Source organism: Castor canadensis, chromosome 12, assembly GCF_047511655.1.
Source record: "Castor canadensis chromosome 12, mCasCan1.hap1v2, whole genome shotgun sequence".
NCBI lineage: Eukaryota > Metazoa > Chordata > Mammalia > Rodentia > Castoridae > Castor > Castor canadensis.
Window position 1 is genome coordinate 103,985,487 of NC_133397.1, and position 18,225 is coordinate 104,003,711.

The following is an 18,225-nucleotide window of genomic DNA, read 5'->3' on the forward strand; positions in this document are numbered from 1 at the left end:
AAAGAGACACGTTAATAATCTACCCTGGATTCAGTCACATCACTAGGGATGGTGTACAATCTTGCCACACACTTCTAGAACTAACATTTTGCTTTTTATTTTTGACTGGCAATGCACTCTGCAGTCCCCCATTTTCATTAACAACTGATATTCCCATGGCACTGGGGCATGGTGAGGCAAGTGGCTCAATCTAGCTAGAACCCCAGGATGCACGTCAAGAAATAGGTGACTTTTTTTTCCCTTTCCACCTACTTTTATATAATCTTCACTCTTTGTTTTCTTTGTGTTTATTTTTAATGATTTTAAAAGAACTATATACTCCTTATAGAATTTTTGGAAAGGAGAAAAGGGTATAGAGAAAAATAAAAATATTTTTGTAACCATCTGGAAGATGAAAGGAGAGGATAAAGGGGAATGGATATGATTTAAACGTTTCATACACAAAGATGAAAATAGAATGATGAAACTTGTTTTGTTAAATAGTTCTTTAAAGGGGGGATGAGAAAGAGTAATAGAGGAGGTGAATTTTATCAAGTGCATTTATGCATGTACAGAATTATCACAATGTAACCCTTTTGTACTAATAGCATATGCTAATACAAAAGGGAAAATGTTACCATCTTAAGACAACATTAAGATTTTTATGTATTTACTCTTTATTGTTCTTCAGTTTTGCTTATGTGAGTTCTACAGAAAATGAAATAATATTGAACAGCTAATTTGTATCTTGCTTTTATATATACTACTGAAATCAAAGGTTTTGAGAAATGAGTGTTTTTAGTGGAAAAGTCCAAGGAGGGGCAGAGAAGGAGGAGAATTTCTTAGTGACATCATAGTCTTTGTAGTCTCAGACTACAAAGAATGAATCTATTCTTCTTGCTCTGTATGGTATTATAATGTACTAAAACAAAACTTATAGACTCCTAAAGAATAACAAAATTAACTAAGGGTTACCAAAGGTTGGGACTGTTAAAGTGTCAATCTAAAGCTAGATTGGAGGTGTGGTTCAAGTGGCAGAAAGCCTGCTTTGGAAGCATGAAGCCCTGAGTTCAATCCCCAGTCACCAGTCCCCCAAAAAACAGTAAAGCAGTGTTAAAGAGCTTAGGCATGTTGGTAATCCCAGCTACATGGGAGGCAGAGGTAGGATCACAGTATGAGGTTGGCCCTCAGCCAAAGGAGAACCTATCTGAAAAATACAACAAAAAGGGCTGAAGCCATGGCTCAAGTGCTTGCCTAGCAAGTACAAGGCCCTGAGTTCAAAACCCAGTACCACCAAAAAAAAATTAAATAAATAAATAAACTAGCGCCAAGGACATGGATCAAATAAATAAACTAGTGCCAAGTCTAGGCTTCATTGAGAGGAAAATGAAGACCAGATTGTGCCTGGAAGACTGGAGGAGTTGAGGAGCTGGAGCAAATGATGAGGCAACTTAAACATTCAGAAAGAGCAGGGAATGGGAGAATTTTTCTCAGGTCAGGGAACATAACTTCAGAGCTGAGGCTTGCAAAAGTGGAGAATCTGGAGTAAAGAAAGATGAGCAGAAAAAGACAGCTGTGCTTATGGGATACCAAAGTGAATTTAAGCTAAGGAACTGTGAGGATATAAAAACAATATCCACTCATGTCCAAGAACCCCTCTACAATGTCAGTTCCTTGAAGGAAGGGTTCGTATATCATTAACTGTCATGTATCCAACATTTAAGAAGTTTAGGTCACAACAGGAATTTCATGCCTATTTCTTCAATGGGGACATATACAATTTGAATGCGTAATAGCATCAAACTTTGATAACCTGTTGTATCTTATAATAAGAAGATATCTAACAGATATTCACATCAGTCTATTGGGGAATGTTAGCTGCAATTTTTTTGATGGTATGATTGAAGTATTTCAATACTGGGTTTGAGCTCAGGGCTTCACATTTACTAGGCAGGCACTCTACTGCTTGAGCCATGCCTCCAACCCACGCAAAAATCTTAATTAAGCAATGTTAGATTCTGAGAATTTAGACTCAAAAAATAGTCCATTCTTCCAATAAATTTAAAGCATTGAGAATACCAAATAAACCAACCAGGTACATGCTATAACAGAAGAGAGCATGTTCTAACTACAGAAGATGCCCAGAACTAGCTTCTAGAAATAATTCCACATGAAGGCAATGATGAAGCCAAGTTCTGAAGGACAGCAAAGTTATTCCCGCAAAGGCAAGGTCGGGTGTGTAGGTGGGAACAACTGGACTGGTATAAGCCCACACATGATAATTTTAGCTCAGGGTGAATAACGTGACAACCACTCTACAACCAGCTTTGTAGTTCCCCTGGCAATCGTGGCATTCACATGGCTCCAGTAATCTGAAAATCTCTAAGCAATGCACAGAAGGATCTTTCTAGAACCAACCAATATTCAAAATCTTGCATATTGTCAGTAGTTGAACACAAATGTAAATTTCTTCCCATTACAGGGCTGGGGGCATGGCTCAAGCATCAGGTACCTCGTACCATCAAAAAAAATTCTTCCCACTATAAAGGTATATTGACTTAGTTTAAAAGAAGCATATAAAGGGTATTGCACATAATTCCATAAGAAAATACAGCATTTATTTTCTTTTTCCTCTTTCCATGCAATAGACTTCTTAATACATACCATAATTCTGATGTAAGTTAAATCTACTTTTATTTTCTTAGATTAAAATTTTCTGTTTATTACTTCAGCAAACACTTCACAATACTAATGGAGATTAATAGCAGCAATGAGCATTTTACCTTAGAGGAAGGTAAAATTTTGGAATGTTGCTATTAATTCACCCAGAATATGTCATTTTATCAGTGCACTTCGGTTTTCCCCTCTACAATATGAGGATTCAGGCCTTGAAAAAGATATTTAAATTGAATAAAATAGGCTTCTAATGTGAAACAACTCTAAGCAATTTACAATGTATTTTCAAGAACTGGAAATGTTTGTCAGTTATTCTCCTTCTGAACATTCATCACTCAAAAATAATCCTACAGAAGAGCATGCTTTATGCACCTAGAGGTTTATTGGATACTTATAATAGTTAAAACTGAAAAATTACAGGCCCTGACATAGGGAGTGAGTAAGTAGTATTGGAAATCCATGTGACATGCTATTCTACATTATGAAACAGAAAATAAACATAATCTTCAGTTATATCAAATGCCCACATATGGGAAAGCTGAATGAAAGTCAGGAAAAACATTTTCAGGTTATTGGCACCATACATATAGCATTATTGCCCAAAGAAACTATTCAACTCCCTTTGCCACTATGTTTTCTGTGTATCAAGCAGCTATTTTCTCCTATAGCCCTTCTACCTTGGCCATGACGACTGCACACCAGTGACCTGTTATCTTTTCCTTTGCTGGCCTTGGATAAGCCAAGGGAGAAGGAAATGAAACAGCAGAAATGGGCTGGAAATAATCAGATGGAATAAGGAAAGATGTACCATAGACTATTAAAGTGCTATGAGAATACAAGCTATGGTGATGATTATTATTACCATCTGTGACAAAGTGCCTTGGCCATATGGGCTCAGAAAAACAAAATTCAGATCCTGCTTGACTTAGTGGCCACAGGACTCAAAACATACTCGAGTCTAAGGAAATCAAGTCCTCAGGGCATCTGAATGTTTAAAATGGAATCAGATAGGGCCACACTGGGTCATAATGACATCTCTTTTATTTTGGACTTTTGTCTAAGTGGCATTTAAATTTTCGCCTGAGACAACTTGTGGAATGTTCTGAGCCCAATTTGGAATTTTATTTATAAAAAAGTTTAGATTCCAACAGGAGCAGTGTCCTGGGACATCCACTGACTGATGGATGGCCAACACATCCTCATACAGCTATCCCTCAGCCAGGCAAGGGATCCACAGCACCCACAGCCAGACAAGACTGCCAGGATGGAGAGGGAGATGGCTCGGTGATAAGACTGTAAATGCATCGTCCCAGGGCAAAAGCAGCCCCTTCCAAGTCTTCTTCTGGTGCTGTAAGATGTCACTGAAAGAAGGGGTTGGGGGTGGTCCTATGTGATCTGATTTGTGGGAAATAACACTGACTGAGACCAATTTCTGAAACTATATCCCAAGTATAAGCCTATTTGAAACTAGGTTAGTATGACTAAGGCAGAAATTTCCCATCTCAAAATCCAGAAAATTGCCAGCAGTACCAAATATTAAACAGAAAACTCTATGTCCAAGGATGTTTCAGTAATAAAATTGTTACAATAAGCATTTTCCTCATGCAAAAGACTACATACAAAACACCAGCACCACAGTAAGCAAGATGTTGATATTATCCAAGCCTTCCTGCACTTGTGCGTGCTTGTGAAGACCAGCAAATCCCATAACTCCCCCACCTCAGGGGCCAAATGTATAACATGGGGCAAAATGCCATCTCTGGCTGACACTGTGCATTTGTAAACACAACTCTACCAATTCACCATGAATTCAAAGACACATAAATGTTCCCTCATTCCTCTGGGCTGAGTATTATCATAGAGCAGAATAAATGCAAATAAGCTACCAATAGGAACCTGTTAAATACAATGCCACTATGGTGAGTAGGTATCTTGTCTTATTCGAAGGCTGAACTTTAAATATATGGTAGAGAAGAAACAAAACCAAAATTTTGAAAAAACTGGACCATTGTTTTTCTTGGATATTACTTCCCTTCACATTTTCACAGACACAGAAGACAAGTACAATTACTGCTTACATTTATTAAATCTAATTACAGAGTAAATGAAACAAAACACAGCAGACTTATCTGTTTTCCTTTCCTAACCTTCAGTCTTATGGACTGTTCTTAAATATTTCAAGTTCAATTTTTCTTGAGTTAATTGCTCAGGGAAGTTGTATAAGGTTCATTTACAGTTTGCCTGACTTTCATTCAGTTTTCCCATATACTAGAAACAAAGACATTTCTACCTAATAGGGGGAAAGAATTAGTAATGACTTTTGTAGCATTGAGCAGTATGGCAGGCTGAATCATGGCACTCCAAGGATATCTACCTTCCTGATCCCCAGACCTGTAAATATGCCTCTTTACATGGCAAAAGGAACTTTGCAAGTGTGATGACAGACTTTTATATGACGAGATTAGCCTGAATTATTTTGTTGGTCCCAGTGTTATCAAAAGAGTCCTTGGAAGAAAGACACAGGAGGCAAGGAGATGTGATGATGGAGGCAGAGGCCAAAGGGATGCTTTTAGTGGAAGAAGCTCTGAGCCAGAAATGTGGAGTTTCTAGAATCTGGAAGGGCAAGGAATGAATTCATGTTCAGAGCCTCCAGAAGGAGGCCAACCCTGCTGTCAACTTGAATTTAGTCTAAAAGACTGATTTTCAGACATCTCACCTCTAGAGCTGCAAGGTTATAATTTCTACTGTCATAAGGCACTGTTTGCTGTGATGTGTTGCAGTAGCACTAAGAAAATAATGTGAACAGCAACCCAGAAATATCCACAATCTTTAAAGCAGGAGGTGCAGGAGCTTCTAGTCCCAATTAGTGAATGCTAAATACCAGAGCATAGACACTCTTATGACTGGTAAGTCTAGACTTCTGAGGTGATGAAACAACCCCACAGTCAAGTTCCTCACCATCTCTGTGACCCAATTCCTTCGACCACTCTTAGTTTACTCATGGATATCAATTTGATTAGTGACCAAACCAGCTTTTTGTGAGGCCAGTATATTCATTCATGAGACATTTGCTATTCTAGAATCAGCCATGCAATCCCCATGACTTTTACAGTCTGGCAACAGCCAGGCAATGGCCCTGGGGAGGGTGGGAGAATTCTCCCACTGACCTGCAGAGGCAGACTATGTGCAGCTAGGAGTAGAGGGTGTCTACTTTGAGAATTTAAATACCCAGCACCCCTGACCTGTGAGTAGACTGCACAAGATACAGAGGATGGGGACTCATGCGAAGTATCTGTCAGAGAAGGGACTTTCCAGAGCTGCCCAGAATGAAATCTGGGGATACAGTCACAGTCTTAAGTGAATCCATGAGTTCAAGAGAAGCCAACATAAGTAGCCAGCTTCAGAACCAACTCAAAAATGGAATCACCTCTAAGATTCACTTCAAATAAGGAACTAAAAGCATGGGTTTAGGAATTAGATAGTTCCAGCCTTTATTTCCTCCTTAACTATGTGTGTGTCACCCTGGGCAAACTGTTATTATAATTATCATCTATTATTATTATTATTATTATTATTGATGGTAGTACTGGAGTTTGAACTCAGGGCTTCACCGCTTACTAGGCAAGCACTCTACTGCTTCAGTCATACCTCCAGTCCAATGGGAAAATTATTTATTCTCTCTTAAGTTTGATGTCTTTGTCTTTTTTTAAAAAATGCATATAACAGCATTTACTGCATGAGGTCATGAGGATTAAGAGGAGTTAAATTAACACCCAATGAAAGCTTAAATTAAATTAAATGTCAGCAACTATAGTTAATTTTTATCCTCCCCTCCCCCCAGCTATTCTTTCCCACTGTGCTTCCAGGGCAGCCAGTGCACACCTCTGCCTTAGCCTCACTCTGTTAAAATTATAAAGGATTACAGGAGGTGGAGGCAGGAGGATCATGAATTCATGGCCAGTCTGGGCTACATAACGAGACCCCACCTAAATTGATTAACTAATCAATTAATTAATTAAATATTTTTAAATTTAAAAAATAATGTTATGGATGATGAAAATGTGACACCTTCAAAAGCAGAGACCCATGTTTGTTCCTGTTTTGAGTTCTCTCAGGGTTGTTTGTTTTTGGTGGGACTGGGGTTTGAACTCAGGACTTCACACTTGCAAAGCAAGTGCAAAGCAAGGTGGCCACACCTCCAGTTCATTTACTCTGTTATTTTGGAAGTGGGATTTCTTGAACTATTTGCCCGGGCTGACCTACAACCCAATCCTCTCAATCTCAGCCTCCCAAGTAGCTAGAATTACAGGCACAAACCACCTCCAATGTCCAGTGGGGCTCTCTTCTTTTTAATAAATGTTATGAACAGATCTGATGTGTGAGTTAAGAAAGATCTGAGACATTGACCACATAATTACAGACTTTTCCAACTTGGACCTATTAGGTGATGAAATAAATTGAGTCACATCCAGCATTTGTTTTCTAAAGAAAAAAAACAAAATAGAAAATACCAGAGTACAAAACACATAGTAAGGTTAAGTATTGTTACACAAAACATTTATTCAGAGTTGTAGTTGATTGCAATATAAATACATTTTTTATTGTGTGTAGGGTTTAAAAAAAGTGTGAAGATTGTGAGAATTCTATCTTGCCAACATTGTTTTTTTCCTTTCCATTTGTTTTTTTCCTTTCCATTGTTTTTTTGCAACAGAAATTTGCTATGTGGTGATATTGGCCTTCAATTCATGATTCTCCTGCCTCAGCCTCTGGAGTAACAGGATTAAAGGTGTGCACCTCTGTGCCCAGCTGACATTACCAAACCTTTTAATTTATGCCTTTCTGATATGCCTGTAGCTGTGTGACACTGGAGCTCTAAACTGCACTTTCCTCATGACTCACCTTTGCCCCAGTGAAGTCCACACCCTTTGCATACCTTCTTTAGAAATCTGTTTTGTAACCACTTTAGAAAATGTTTGGCAATGTTTTTTAAGCCAAAAGTGTCTTTCCTGTCATCGAGTGATTCTACTTCTATTTATTTACCCAACAGAAATGTGTACATATATTCACAAAAAAATGTGTTCATAGCAACACCACTTTAATAGCCCCAAACTGGAAATTGCCCAAAATGCCTTTAACAAAATGCCTGGTGGCTCACGCCTGTAATCCTAGCTACTCAGGAGGCAGAGACCAGGAGGATCAAGGTTCAAAACCAGCTCCAGGCAAATAGTTTTTGAGACCTATCTCAAAAATAGCAAAAAAAGAAATAAAAGGCTGGGGGAGTGGCTCAAGTGGGAAAGCTCCTGCCTAACAAGCATGAGACTCTGAGTTCAAATCCCAGTACCACCAACAAGAAAAATACAATGGATAAATATTCCATATATAAATATGTAAATATTGTCTGTATATTCACATACAATGGAATCTTATTTAGAAGCAAGAATAAATGAACACAAAAATGGAAAAGAATCCTAAAAGCATAAGATTGAGTGAAAAAAAATCTGGATAAAAGTACACAGTGTATAATGTCATTTACATAAAGTTCCAAACCAGGCAAAACTAACCTATGGTGTTAAAGATTATAGTCACGTCATCCTTGGTAGTGCAGAAGTGTTTCAAGGGCACTGGTGACGCACTCATTCTTTTGGAGGTACTGGGATTTGAACTCAGGGCCTTGTGCTGCTCAGGCAGGTGCTCTACCACTTGACCACAGCCCCAGCAATGTTCTCATTCTTGATCTGAGTGCCCATCATATGGGTGCACTTAGTTTGTGAAATTAATTACACTATAAATGTATGATTTGTGATTCTTCAAAATTATTTCTGAATTAGTCCATAATTGTTACATGTACATGGCAGTCCTGGCTATCTTGGAACTCACAAAGTAGCCTAGGCTGGCCTAGAACTTGAGATCTTCCTGCCTCCACCTCCTGAGTGCTGGGATTATAGGTATGCCCTACTAGGATATCACCATGTAACCCAGACTGGCCTAGAACTTTCTATGAACCACAAGCTGGACTCAAATTCAACATCCTCTTGCCTCAGCCTCCTAGTACTGGATTACAGGTGTGCACCACTCTGTCTAGCTTGTAAATATAATGTTTTTTAAAGTTAATAAAGCCAAGTACAGTGGCTCATGATGGTAATCCTAGCTACTTGGGAGGTGGAGATGGGGAAGATTACACTTCAAGTCCAGCATGGAGAAAAGTTATCAAGAACCCCATCTCAACAAATAAGATGGACATGGTGGTACACACTTGTAGCTACATGGGAGGTATAGGTAGGAGGACCAAAGTCTGAGGCCAGACCTGGGCAAAAATGTCAAGACCCTATCTGAAAAATAACTAAAGCAAGGGGGTGAATTTAATTATGATATATTTTAAGAAGTTTGGTAAATGTCTCAATATAGCCCAAGTACAACAATAATAAAACATAAATAATTTTTTTAATTATTAAAGCAAAAAGGAATGGGGTCCTGGGGGCAAGGCTCAAGTGGTAGAGCACCTGCCTAGCAGTGTGAGGTTCTGAATTCAAACCCCAGTACCACCAAAAAAAAAGTTAATAAATAATACTTTTTTTTTTTTTTTGCAGTGCTGGGGATAGGACCAAAGGCTTTGTTCATGATTACTGTTTTTAGGATTTGAACAAACACACTGATGGAGAGCAAGAATCCCTGGTCTAGTCACTCCCATTATCATCAAACGGTCCTCTAGTCTTTGCTTGAATATCTCCAAGGTCAGGAATCTCTTTACTGCTCAAGCAGCTCACCGTTTAGAAGGCTTTACCCTGCTTGGAGTCATAACTTTGACTCCCACAACCTGTCCCCTATGTTGCTCTGTCCTCCTAAAATATTCTAAATCTATCTAATCCCTCTACCACCAACTGCACTTCAGATCTTTGAGGAGAGCTGCCAGGCCCTCCCCATCTCCCAATCTGCTTCTCCAGACTAGAGAACCCTGGTTCTTTGGCCACCCCTCAGTGCAGGGCTTTGAGACCTGTCCTGCCTTTTGATTGAACTTTTTTTTTTTTTCCAATCTAGCCATGCCCCAAACAGAGCACAGTCCTCCAAGAAAGGAGAGGTCTGAGGGGAGCAGGAAAGAGTAAATGTGGGATCTGGGATCGACACTTACAAATGTAGAAAGTACATCTCATCTCATGCTTCAATGTGCCCTTCTTCAAAATTCACAGTAAACCGTTCACTCTCAACGGTTCAATTAAAAGCCCTTAGGTCTTTTGCATAAATTCTGTTAAGCCCAAATTTACTTTCTGTGTTTGTACAGTCTTCTCTCTCTGGAGTCAGGACGCTTATTTGGCCCCACCCCAATTCTCCAAAGCTAAATCCAGGAGATGGAAAAGTGTCTATTATGGAAACACCTCTGGCATGCAGTCGCCGCACCCGCACTTCCCCTAAAACCAGAAAGTAAGTCTTTGTCTCAGTGGACTCCCTTATCCTTACAGGTCCCTGGAAGGAGGTCCAGTTTAGAGTAAAACTGGAGGACAGAGGGGGGATAAAGGAAACGTCCCACCAAGCATCTCCGCGATGTTGCCTATCCTCAGCCTGAGCAGTGTAGGGTTCCCTGACCTCTCTTCCTCCTTCCCTCTCCTGGAGTCCAGGAGATGAGAGCTGCTGAGCTCTGTTCACTCAGTCCTGTGCCTTTGTGTGACTGGTCCAGGGGGAGGCTGAGAAGCAAAACGTGGCAGGGCGAGAATGAATCTGACATTGTTCAAAGTACCGGAAATCAAAGGTATGTCTAAAAGAAGACCAAGGGGACCTCTCCAATCCGTGGGAAAGAGCCCCCAAAGCAGGAAAAGAGAGTGACATTTCTACAAAAACTTTCAGGCAGCCTCATGGGGCATTTGGAATGTCAAGAGTAGGTGGAAAAGGGGACATGTGCAGCAGGAGGCAGAGAGGTGGGCTGGGAACCCGGGAGGGGAAGAGGATGGGGAGAGAGAGGCGCTCAGGGGCCCCGGAGGCGAGCGAGGGGTGACCTCTTCCTGAGGGCGCTGGGGGAGGGGCGGGGAGGGACCCGAAGTCACCTACCTTACCCACGTCTGCTCCATCATCCAGGCGCTTTCCTGGCCCGGGCGCTCCTCATCCGGGAGCGGACGCAGCCCAGGAACCCGCGAAGCCTGGCCCCCCGGCCTCCAGCGCAAAGAGCCCCAGCTTCTGCCTCCCCAGCGCCTCCTCTCTGCGTCGGAGCACCGTTGCCTGCTTTTGCAGAAAACCACTTGGACGTGGCCGATCGGAGGATCGTAACCCGGCGAGCTGCACAAGGGAGAGACTGTTCTGGGGGAGCGGGGTGCGGGCGGGCGGGCGAGACGCTGGCGGCTGGCACGAGGCGCTCGGCCCCCGCTGAGCTGTCAACCGCGAGCGAGCGAAGCGGGGCGGGGCGGGGCGGGACTCTGAGGCCGGGCAGCTGGGGACACTCCCAGGTCGCCGCCTCTCTCTGGCTCCAAGGCAGGATGGTGGCAGAGGGGTAGCAGGAGGACGCCTTGCCCTCGCCCATCCCAATGAGGGGCCTGCATTAGCAACCTGTCCCCAGGCAACCTCGGGGGCAGAGATTGAGGTGTGACCCAGGCCTATATCAGAAGGCCACAGGCACAAGGTTATTTTCCTAGAGTTGTGACATGTTAGTTTCACCCCTAATCTAGGGATAGAAGGCTTCCCTGGGAAGAGAAACAGCCTCATAAAAACCTTGTAGGCTTTTAGCTGCCTCCCTCTCAAACATGCCCTGGTTTTGTGGCATGCTACCTCCTTCTTTTTCAGTTTCCACAGCAACTGGGAGCTCCAAGGAGGCAAACGGAGGGTTCCTGAACCTCCCAGAAGGATGGAAAAGCTTCAAGACAGTAACCATCCGCACCTCCAATCTCCAGTCTAAAAGCATGGGAAGGGCCCTTGCCATACAGCACTGCCGTAGCCCTGTGCATCTGCTTATGTATCAAGGTTTAAACCAGGCAGACATGCTGTAATTAGAGTGCTTACGGCATGAAGCTCCTTTTTAGCTCTGAAGTAAGACCTTTTTATTAAGTGACATAATCACTGTTATTATTAGCATAACCACTGACCTTTTTTTAATTTGCAGAAAGCTTTCTGGTACCATATGTGGCAAGGTTGATTTAGTTATACTTGTTTACAGATGTTACATTTGAGACCAAAAAGGCTCAAAGTCTCTCCTGAGGCTCTGATACTGGCTCTTTTCTCCACAACATGGCCTTGGAGGTATGTTCTCAGAATTCCCACAGATATGACCAACAAGTCTTGTCCACAATGAATCTACTCTCACAGGAATCTGCTCCGTTTGACTCAGGAGAGACTCTGGCATGTTTGAGTACTGGTGGGGCTGTGAGGAACCTGTATTCTTAAGGAAAACTGTCATCTTACCTCCCATTGCTTGGGTAATGAGTTCTCCTAATTACCAGCACAAATATTAGAGGTGGGGAAGACAGGGTAACAAAACATTTGAGGGTTCAGAAAAATTGTCTAAAAGGCCCCAAGTCTAGAATCCCTTAACCCGACCCTTGGTCTGTAGCTAAGACTACACTACTCTTGAACTTAGAATGTTACCAGGAAAAATTTTAAGATCATTTGACTTAGACAGGGCTCACAGACCACCTGTCCTGAAAAGAATCTCCTGTTGCCTCTGAGGGCGGAAAAAAAAAAGCAAGGAGAGTCAGATTTCCATCCTTCATACCAAAGTTGGTGCTATATTTAGTTGTGTCTCGAATCAAATTATGGGCTACTGAGTTGTGGAGGGGAACTCTGTCTACAGCATTGTATTCAAGAAGCGGTTGCACAAAGTAGGTGAGTGGTGGGCTGTCAGAAGTAGGCTAGAAAACTGGCTCATTTATTTTTTTTCTGCTTCAAGGCATTTTATTTTTTGGCTCATTTACTTTTGAAATAACTTTTTCAAAAGTTTAAGACATATTTATTGCAGAAAATTTGAAAAAAGTAAGGAAAGTACTTAGAAAATAAAACTATCTTCAATACTCAGAGATAATCATTGTTAAAAGTGTTGAATTTCTTCCACTCTTAAAAATGTGTCTTTTTTTTTTTACATACTGGGCCTTTTGCTTGCAAGGCATTCATTGTACACTTGAGCCATGCCTCTACCCCTTAAAAATGTGTCTTTTAATCCAGACACTGACTCACTTACACATACAAGTGCATTCTTGAGGAGAAAAATGTCTTTGATTTCTATAATTATATTTGTTGTTGAAAAACATTTTTGTGTTAGATTTCAAAAGAAAAATACTCATGTAACCACTCTAGCACAAAAGTTTGTATTTCTCCATATTCTCTTTAGTCATATTCCATATGTAGTACATACCTACTTTCATAGCTATATTTATGAATTAAATATTTTTCCATGTTTTCAGGATGTGTTCATATTTGTTATTCTAATGATTATATACTATTTTATAATATCAATAGGACCATAGCTTGCTTAATATGCTGTTATTGCATAGTTACACTGTTTCTAATATTGATTCTAACAGGTAATTGTGTTAGTGAAGATTTTTCTCCTTTATTCTTTTGAATTTTGCTATAGTTTGAATGTATGGATCCCTCCAAAATTTATGTGTTAGAACCTAAAGAGTAAGGCTTAAGAAGGGGGGCCTTTGAGGAAGTAATTAAGTCAGGAGTGCTGTATCTTCATGAGTGGGATTAGAGGTTAAAGGAAGTGCACTAGTCTCTTCTGCCCTCTGTCTCTGTCACCATGTGACACACAGTGTCCTACCTCTGGAAGATGCAAACTGGAGCCATCTTGAAAGCAGACATAATGTTCTGGCACCTTTACCTTGGATTTGCCAGTCTCCACAACTGTGAGAAATGAACTTCTATTACTTCTAAATCATCCAGTCTAAAGTGTTTTCTTATAACAGCAGAAATGGACTAAGTCAAACTACTTCTTTGGGATAACATCTTAGGCATAGGAATGTTAGGGTAAAATTATTCTAATTTTATCAACTTATATATAACCTCAGCACCACTAGGATTTATCATTTAAATTTTTCTTATTTAATAAATAATTTAATAAGTATAATATATTTAGGTATGTATCTATATCTATCAAAAATATAATCTAATATCATCTTATTTTATTTTACATTTCTTAGGACACTAACAAGTTCCTATTTCATGTGCTTACTTGCAAACATTTATCTGTAGTAGCCAGTTTTCATGAAATCCTCTGTCATGACTGTACTAGTCATATTGTTTGTTGAAAAAAATGCAGCTTCACAAAGAATTCTCAAATCTCAATATTTTGCAACCAACATTCCTTTCTCACTCAGGGACCTATGGTTTTGGTATGGATTGGTTGGGCCTGGCATTTATCTCTCATTCCAGAACCTATACTAAAGAAGCTATCTGGGGAATACTCCCCAGGCAGAGTACAAGAGAGTTGTCAGACACTTATGATGTTTCTTAAGTCTCTGCTCAGAACCCATCCACTGTTCCTTCTGCCATATCCCCTTCATATGGTCAAGTCCAAAGTCAATAGTGCAGATAAGTCAACTCTGCCCACAGAGTGCCAGGGTGGAGAGTGAGTACTTGTGGAATAATGCTACAATGTACAGTCACTATACATAGTGCTTTCTGACTTTTTGTCAAACTTTTCCCCTTGGTGATACATGTTATCTTCACCCTTTCCCACCCCATTTAAAATTAGTTGTGACTTTTGACCATTGAAAGTGTGGATGAAAGTCTCATATGCTCACTTCTAGATAGAATGTCAGTGTTTTTAAGAGCTAGAACACAACTGGCCATTGTGAATTTCCACTGATCTTTGAAGATCAGTACATGTTGGGAGGAAGCAAGCTTTCATCAACCTGAGTCTTATCTTCATCTTAGTGATGATCAGAGCCTTCCTGCTGACCCAAACTGAACATGCGGAATGAACAAAAAACACTTTTTTAAAAATTAAGTTACTGAGATTTGGAGATTAGTCAACTGCAGCCTTACCTGGCCTATTCTAACACATTATTTTTATTCACATTTTGACACTGAAGGTCATTATGTAGAAAGCTACACATTTTTCTCCACCTGCACCTGCTCCCCACTTTCTGGATTATAACCCAAATAATGTGGGTAAATGATGTTTACAAATTAAGCCAGCTATGTTATTCTTTCCTGAGTGTTCTTAATTTGGTCAACTGATTCCTGAGTACTTTGGGAAATACTTAAATTGACTGTAAGGAACAAAAATATAAGATAGTCTTATTCATAGTCTTTTCACTGAGCTCAAAAAGTCCAATGATACTCTTACTTTCCCTTCATCTTTTTGAAATTTATTTTCCTTTTATTCTCTTCAACTCAATTCTGAGTAAAAAGAACTATTGATTTTGATATGCATCATTGCATAAATTATAAGACAATAATAAAAATAACTGTGTCTAAGCCAGACACTGGTGGCTCACAGTTGTAATCCTAGCTACTTGGGGGGATGAGATAAGGAGGACCATGATACAGGCTGGCCTGCACAAAAAAGCAAGACCCTGTCTCAAAAGTAACCAGAACAAGAAAGGGCTGAAGGTGTGACTCAAGCAGCAGAGCAAATGTGAAGCCCTGAGTTCAAACTACAGTACCATCAATAAATGAATGAATGGATAATAAATAAATTTGCCTAACACATTTTCCCAGATTTTCTTCTAAAAGCTTTGTGTATGCTGGCTCTTTTCATCTTCATGATAACCTGTGAGGTAGGCTCTTGTTGTCTCTGTTTCATAAATAACTAATGTGGAACACATTGAGGTAAGGTGTATTGCCTAAGTTCCCAAAGCTGATAGATGGCAAAACTGAGATTCCAGACCAATCAGTTCAATTCCAGAATGTCATGCCTGACCATCATGTATGCCGCTTCCCTAATTTCGACATCCAATATTCTCTGAACACTTCAATAGGAGGACAAGATGTCTGCGACATCTGTTACTTCACTGATCACCACAGTTTATTCAGCTGACTTGGTTAGTCAACAGATGTATTCTTGTCTCTCACAGCTTCATGTCTATGTTCCTAACCTTGGGGATAAAAGGAAAAATGTTCTTTCTGGACAGCGTGAATCATTCTGAGATCAAGGATACAGTGTCTATGATAAAGGTAACCACAAATTCTTGGCTACTTCTCTCATTGAAAGGTAGAATCTAACTGTTCTCCCTTTAATTTGTGTTGGCTTCATGAACTCACTTGACTAACAGAATGCTGCCAAAACATGTCTAACAGCCAAGGCTAGATCAAAGTTTCTGAGTGTGACTCTTACACTCTTGGGACACTGGTGTTTGGAGCCCTGAGTTTCCAGATAACAATTCAAACAACTATGCTAGAGAAACAATGTGGACAGGCCCCAATACGGAAAGAAGGAAGGGTTTAGCTGAGCCCAACATCTTGCAGTTCCCACTGAAGTGTCAGACTTAATGTGTGAAGCAGGCCTCCATTGAACAAAACTGAGCAAGTCTAGCTGTAGTCATGCTAGAATTACCGCCATCATGACATAATAATATACTTGTTGTGTTAAGCACATAAGTTTTGAGGTAGTTGTAAATAGCAGTGGATAACTGAAGCCAAACGTGGTACCCAGAAGTGGGGTGTTGCTATAACAAAAACATAAAACAAATGGTGATGATTTTGTTATTTGGATGCAGCAGAAGCCAGAAAGGCCTCATGAAAAGTCTTAGTGAATGATGGGAGAGCATGGAGTTATGGAGGAGACTGTTGACACAGTGAAGGAACTAGTATTGGAGGTTGGAAAAAAAATGGCCTGCCTTGTGTAGTAGCAGAAAACTTATCAAAATCATTGCCTTTGATATGTGGAAAAACAGAAAATGTAACTAATGAATGCATGGATCTGGCTCAGGAGCTTTTCAGTCAGAATTTCAAAAATACTAACAGTTCCTTTAAGCCATATTATGATAAAGTATGGATAGAAAAAAGATGGGCTAAAAATAGTTTTTGAGCAGAATTTACAGGAAGTATAAAAAGCTAGGGCTTTGTATAAGCATTCTAATACAAAACTGCTTCTCATCTCCAGTCTCTCCAGACAGGAAGAGCCTTCAAAATAAGAAGTAGCTTCAGGGCAAAAATCAAAACCAAGATGTGACTGTTAGACCCAGGGGTAAAAGAGTTAAGATGGTGCTTCAACTATCCTTTTAGTTAAACAGAACAGCCTCTAAGAGTCTTAAGGGTGTGCATCTCCATTGGACAGAAGTTTCTCACAATCTGAACAGTCCATTATCCCACTTCAAATCACAAGCAGACTAAGTTTTTTTTAAAAAGCATTTTCAGAATGAAATGTGGGATGGATATGGCTTTTGTCTAGTGGAGTTGACTATTAATTAGTACATAAGATGCCCTTAAAGTTTTAAAGTGTGTTGTACCAGCATAGACTAAAAGAGGTTGAGACAGTAGAGCATAAAAAGATGACTTTCTCAGCAATATTCCATAAATAATATGGCATAACAACTATTTATATAGCATTTACATAATATTGGTGCTATAGTTTGGATCTTGAATGTCTCACAAAGGCCCGTGTGTTAAAAGTTTGGTCTCCAGCCTACAGCACTATTGGTCTGCTGAAAATCTGCTGATGCTCAAATCCCTTATATAAAATGGTGCATTATTTGCATATCTATATCGATACCTATAATCTATGCATATCCTCCCATATACTTTAAATCATCTCCAGATTATAGACAATTGTTGTGTTAGCCAGCTTTCTATTGTTGTAACAAAATACCTGAGATAATCAAATTCAAAGGAGGAAAGGTTTATTTTGGCTCACTGTTTCAGTGATTTCAATCCATCATCATTTGGTCCTGTAGTTTTGGGTCTGTGACAGCACAATACCTCATGGTGGGAACACATGGCAGAGGAAACCTGTTCACCTCACAGTAGACAGGAAGCAAAAAGAGAGAGAGGAAAGGACTGGTGTCCCAATATCTCCTCCCAGGGCATGCCCCCCACCAGTAACCTAACTTCCTCCTACCTGTAAAGATTCTACCACCTCCCAATACAACCACAGACTGGGGACAAAGACCTTGATATCCATGTATTATGAAACATTTAAGACCCAAACTACAACACCAATACTATGTAAATGTTATGCAGATAGTCATTATGGTGTATTGTTTTGGGAATAATGACAAGCGAAACATGTTCAGGCCACAGTTTTGTTTTTGTTCTTTGGGTTTTTTTGCAGTACTAGAGATTCGAACTCAGGGTTTTACACTTGCTAGCCCTTTTTTTTTTTTCTGTGATTATTTTGGAGACAGGGTTCCACATTTTTCCCAGGCTTGCCTGGAGTATAATCCTACTGTTTTAGGCTTCCCACCATTGCTAGGATGACAGCATGTGCTACCATGTCCAGCTTTTTTTTTTTTTTTCATTGAGATGGGGATCCATGAATTTTTTTCCCCTGGGTTAGCCTGGAACTGCCATCCTCCCAGTCTCAGCCTCCTATATAACTTGGGATGATGAGTGTATGCTGCTGTACCCAATTGGTTCAAATGGAATCTTGAGAACTTTTGGCCCCAGTTCAGCCTCCCAAGTCACCAGGTGTGAGCCACCAGCACCCAGCTC

General features: G+C 40.2%; 1 protein-coding gene across 7 annotated transcripts in view; it reads right to left on the reverse strand.

The window, feature by feature from the left end:
* Positions 1 to 18,225, reverse strand: part of Pde4dip (phosphodiesterase 4D interacting protein) — a 193,951-nt gene that overhangs the window by 152,580 nt on the left and 23,146 nt on the right. The window contains exon 1 of one of the 7 annotated variants that reach the window (XM_074050632.1): positions 10,693 to 10,859. The exons of the other annotated variants lie outside the window; for them this stretch is intronic. Coding sequence (XP_073906733.1) covers positions 10,693 to 10,715 — 23 coding nt within the window. The 5' untranslated portion in view covers positions 10,716 to 10,859. Of the gene's footprint in view, positions 1 to 10,692; positions 10,860 to 18,225 lie in introns of those variants that run through there. 7 annotated transcript variants of the gene reach the window in all.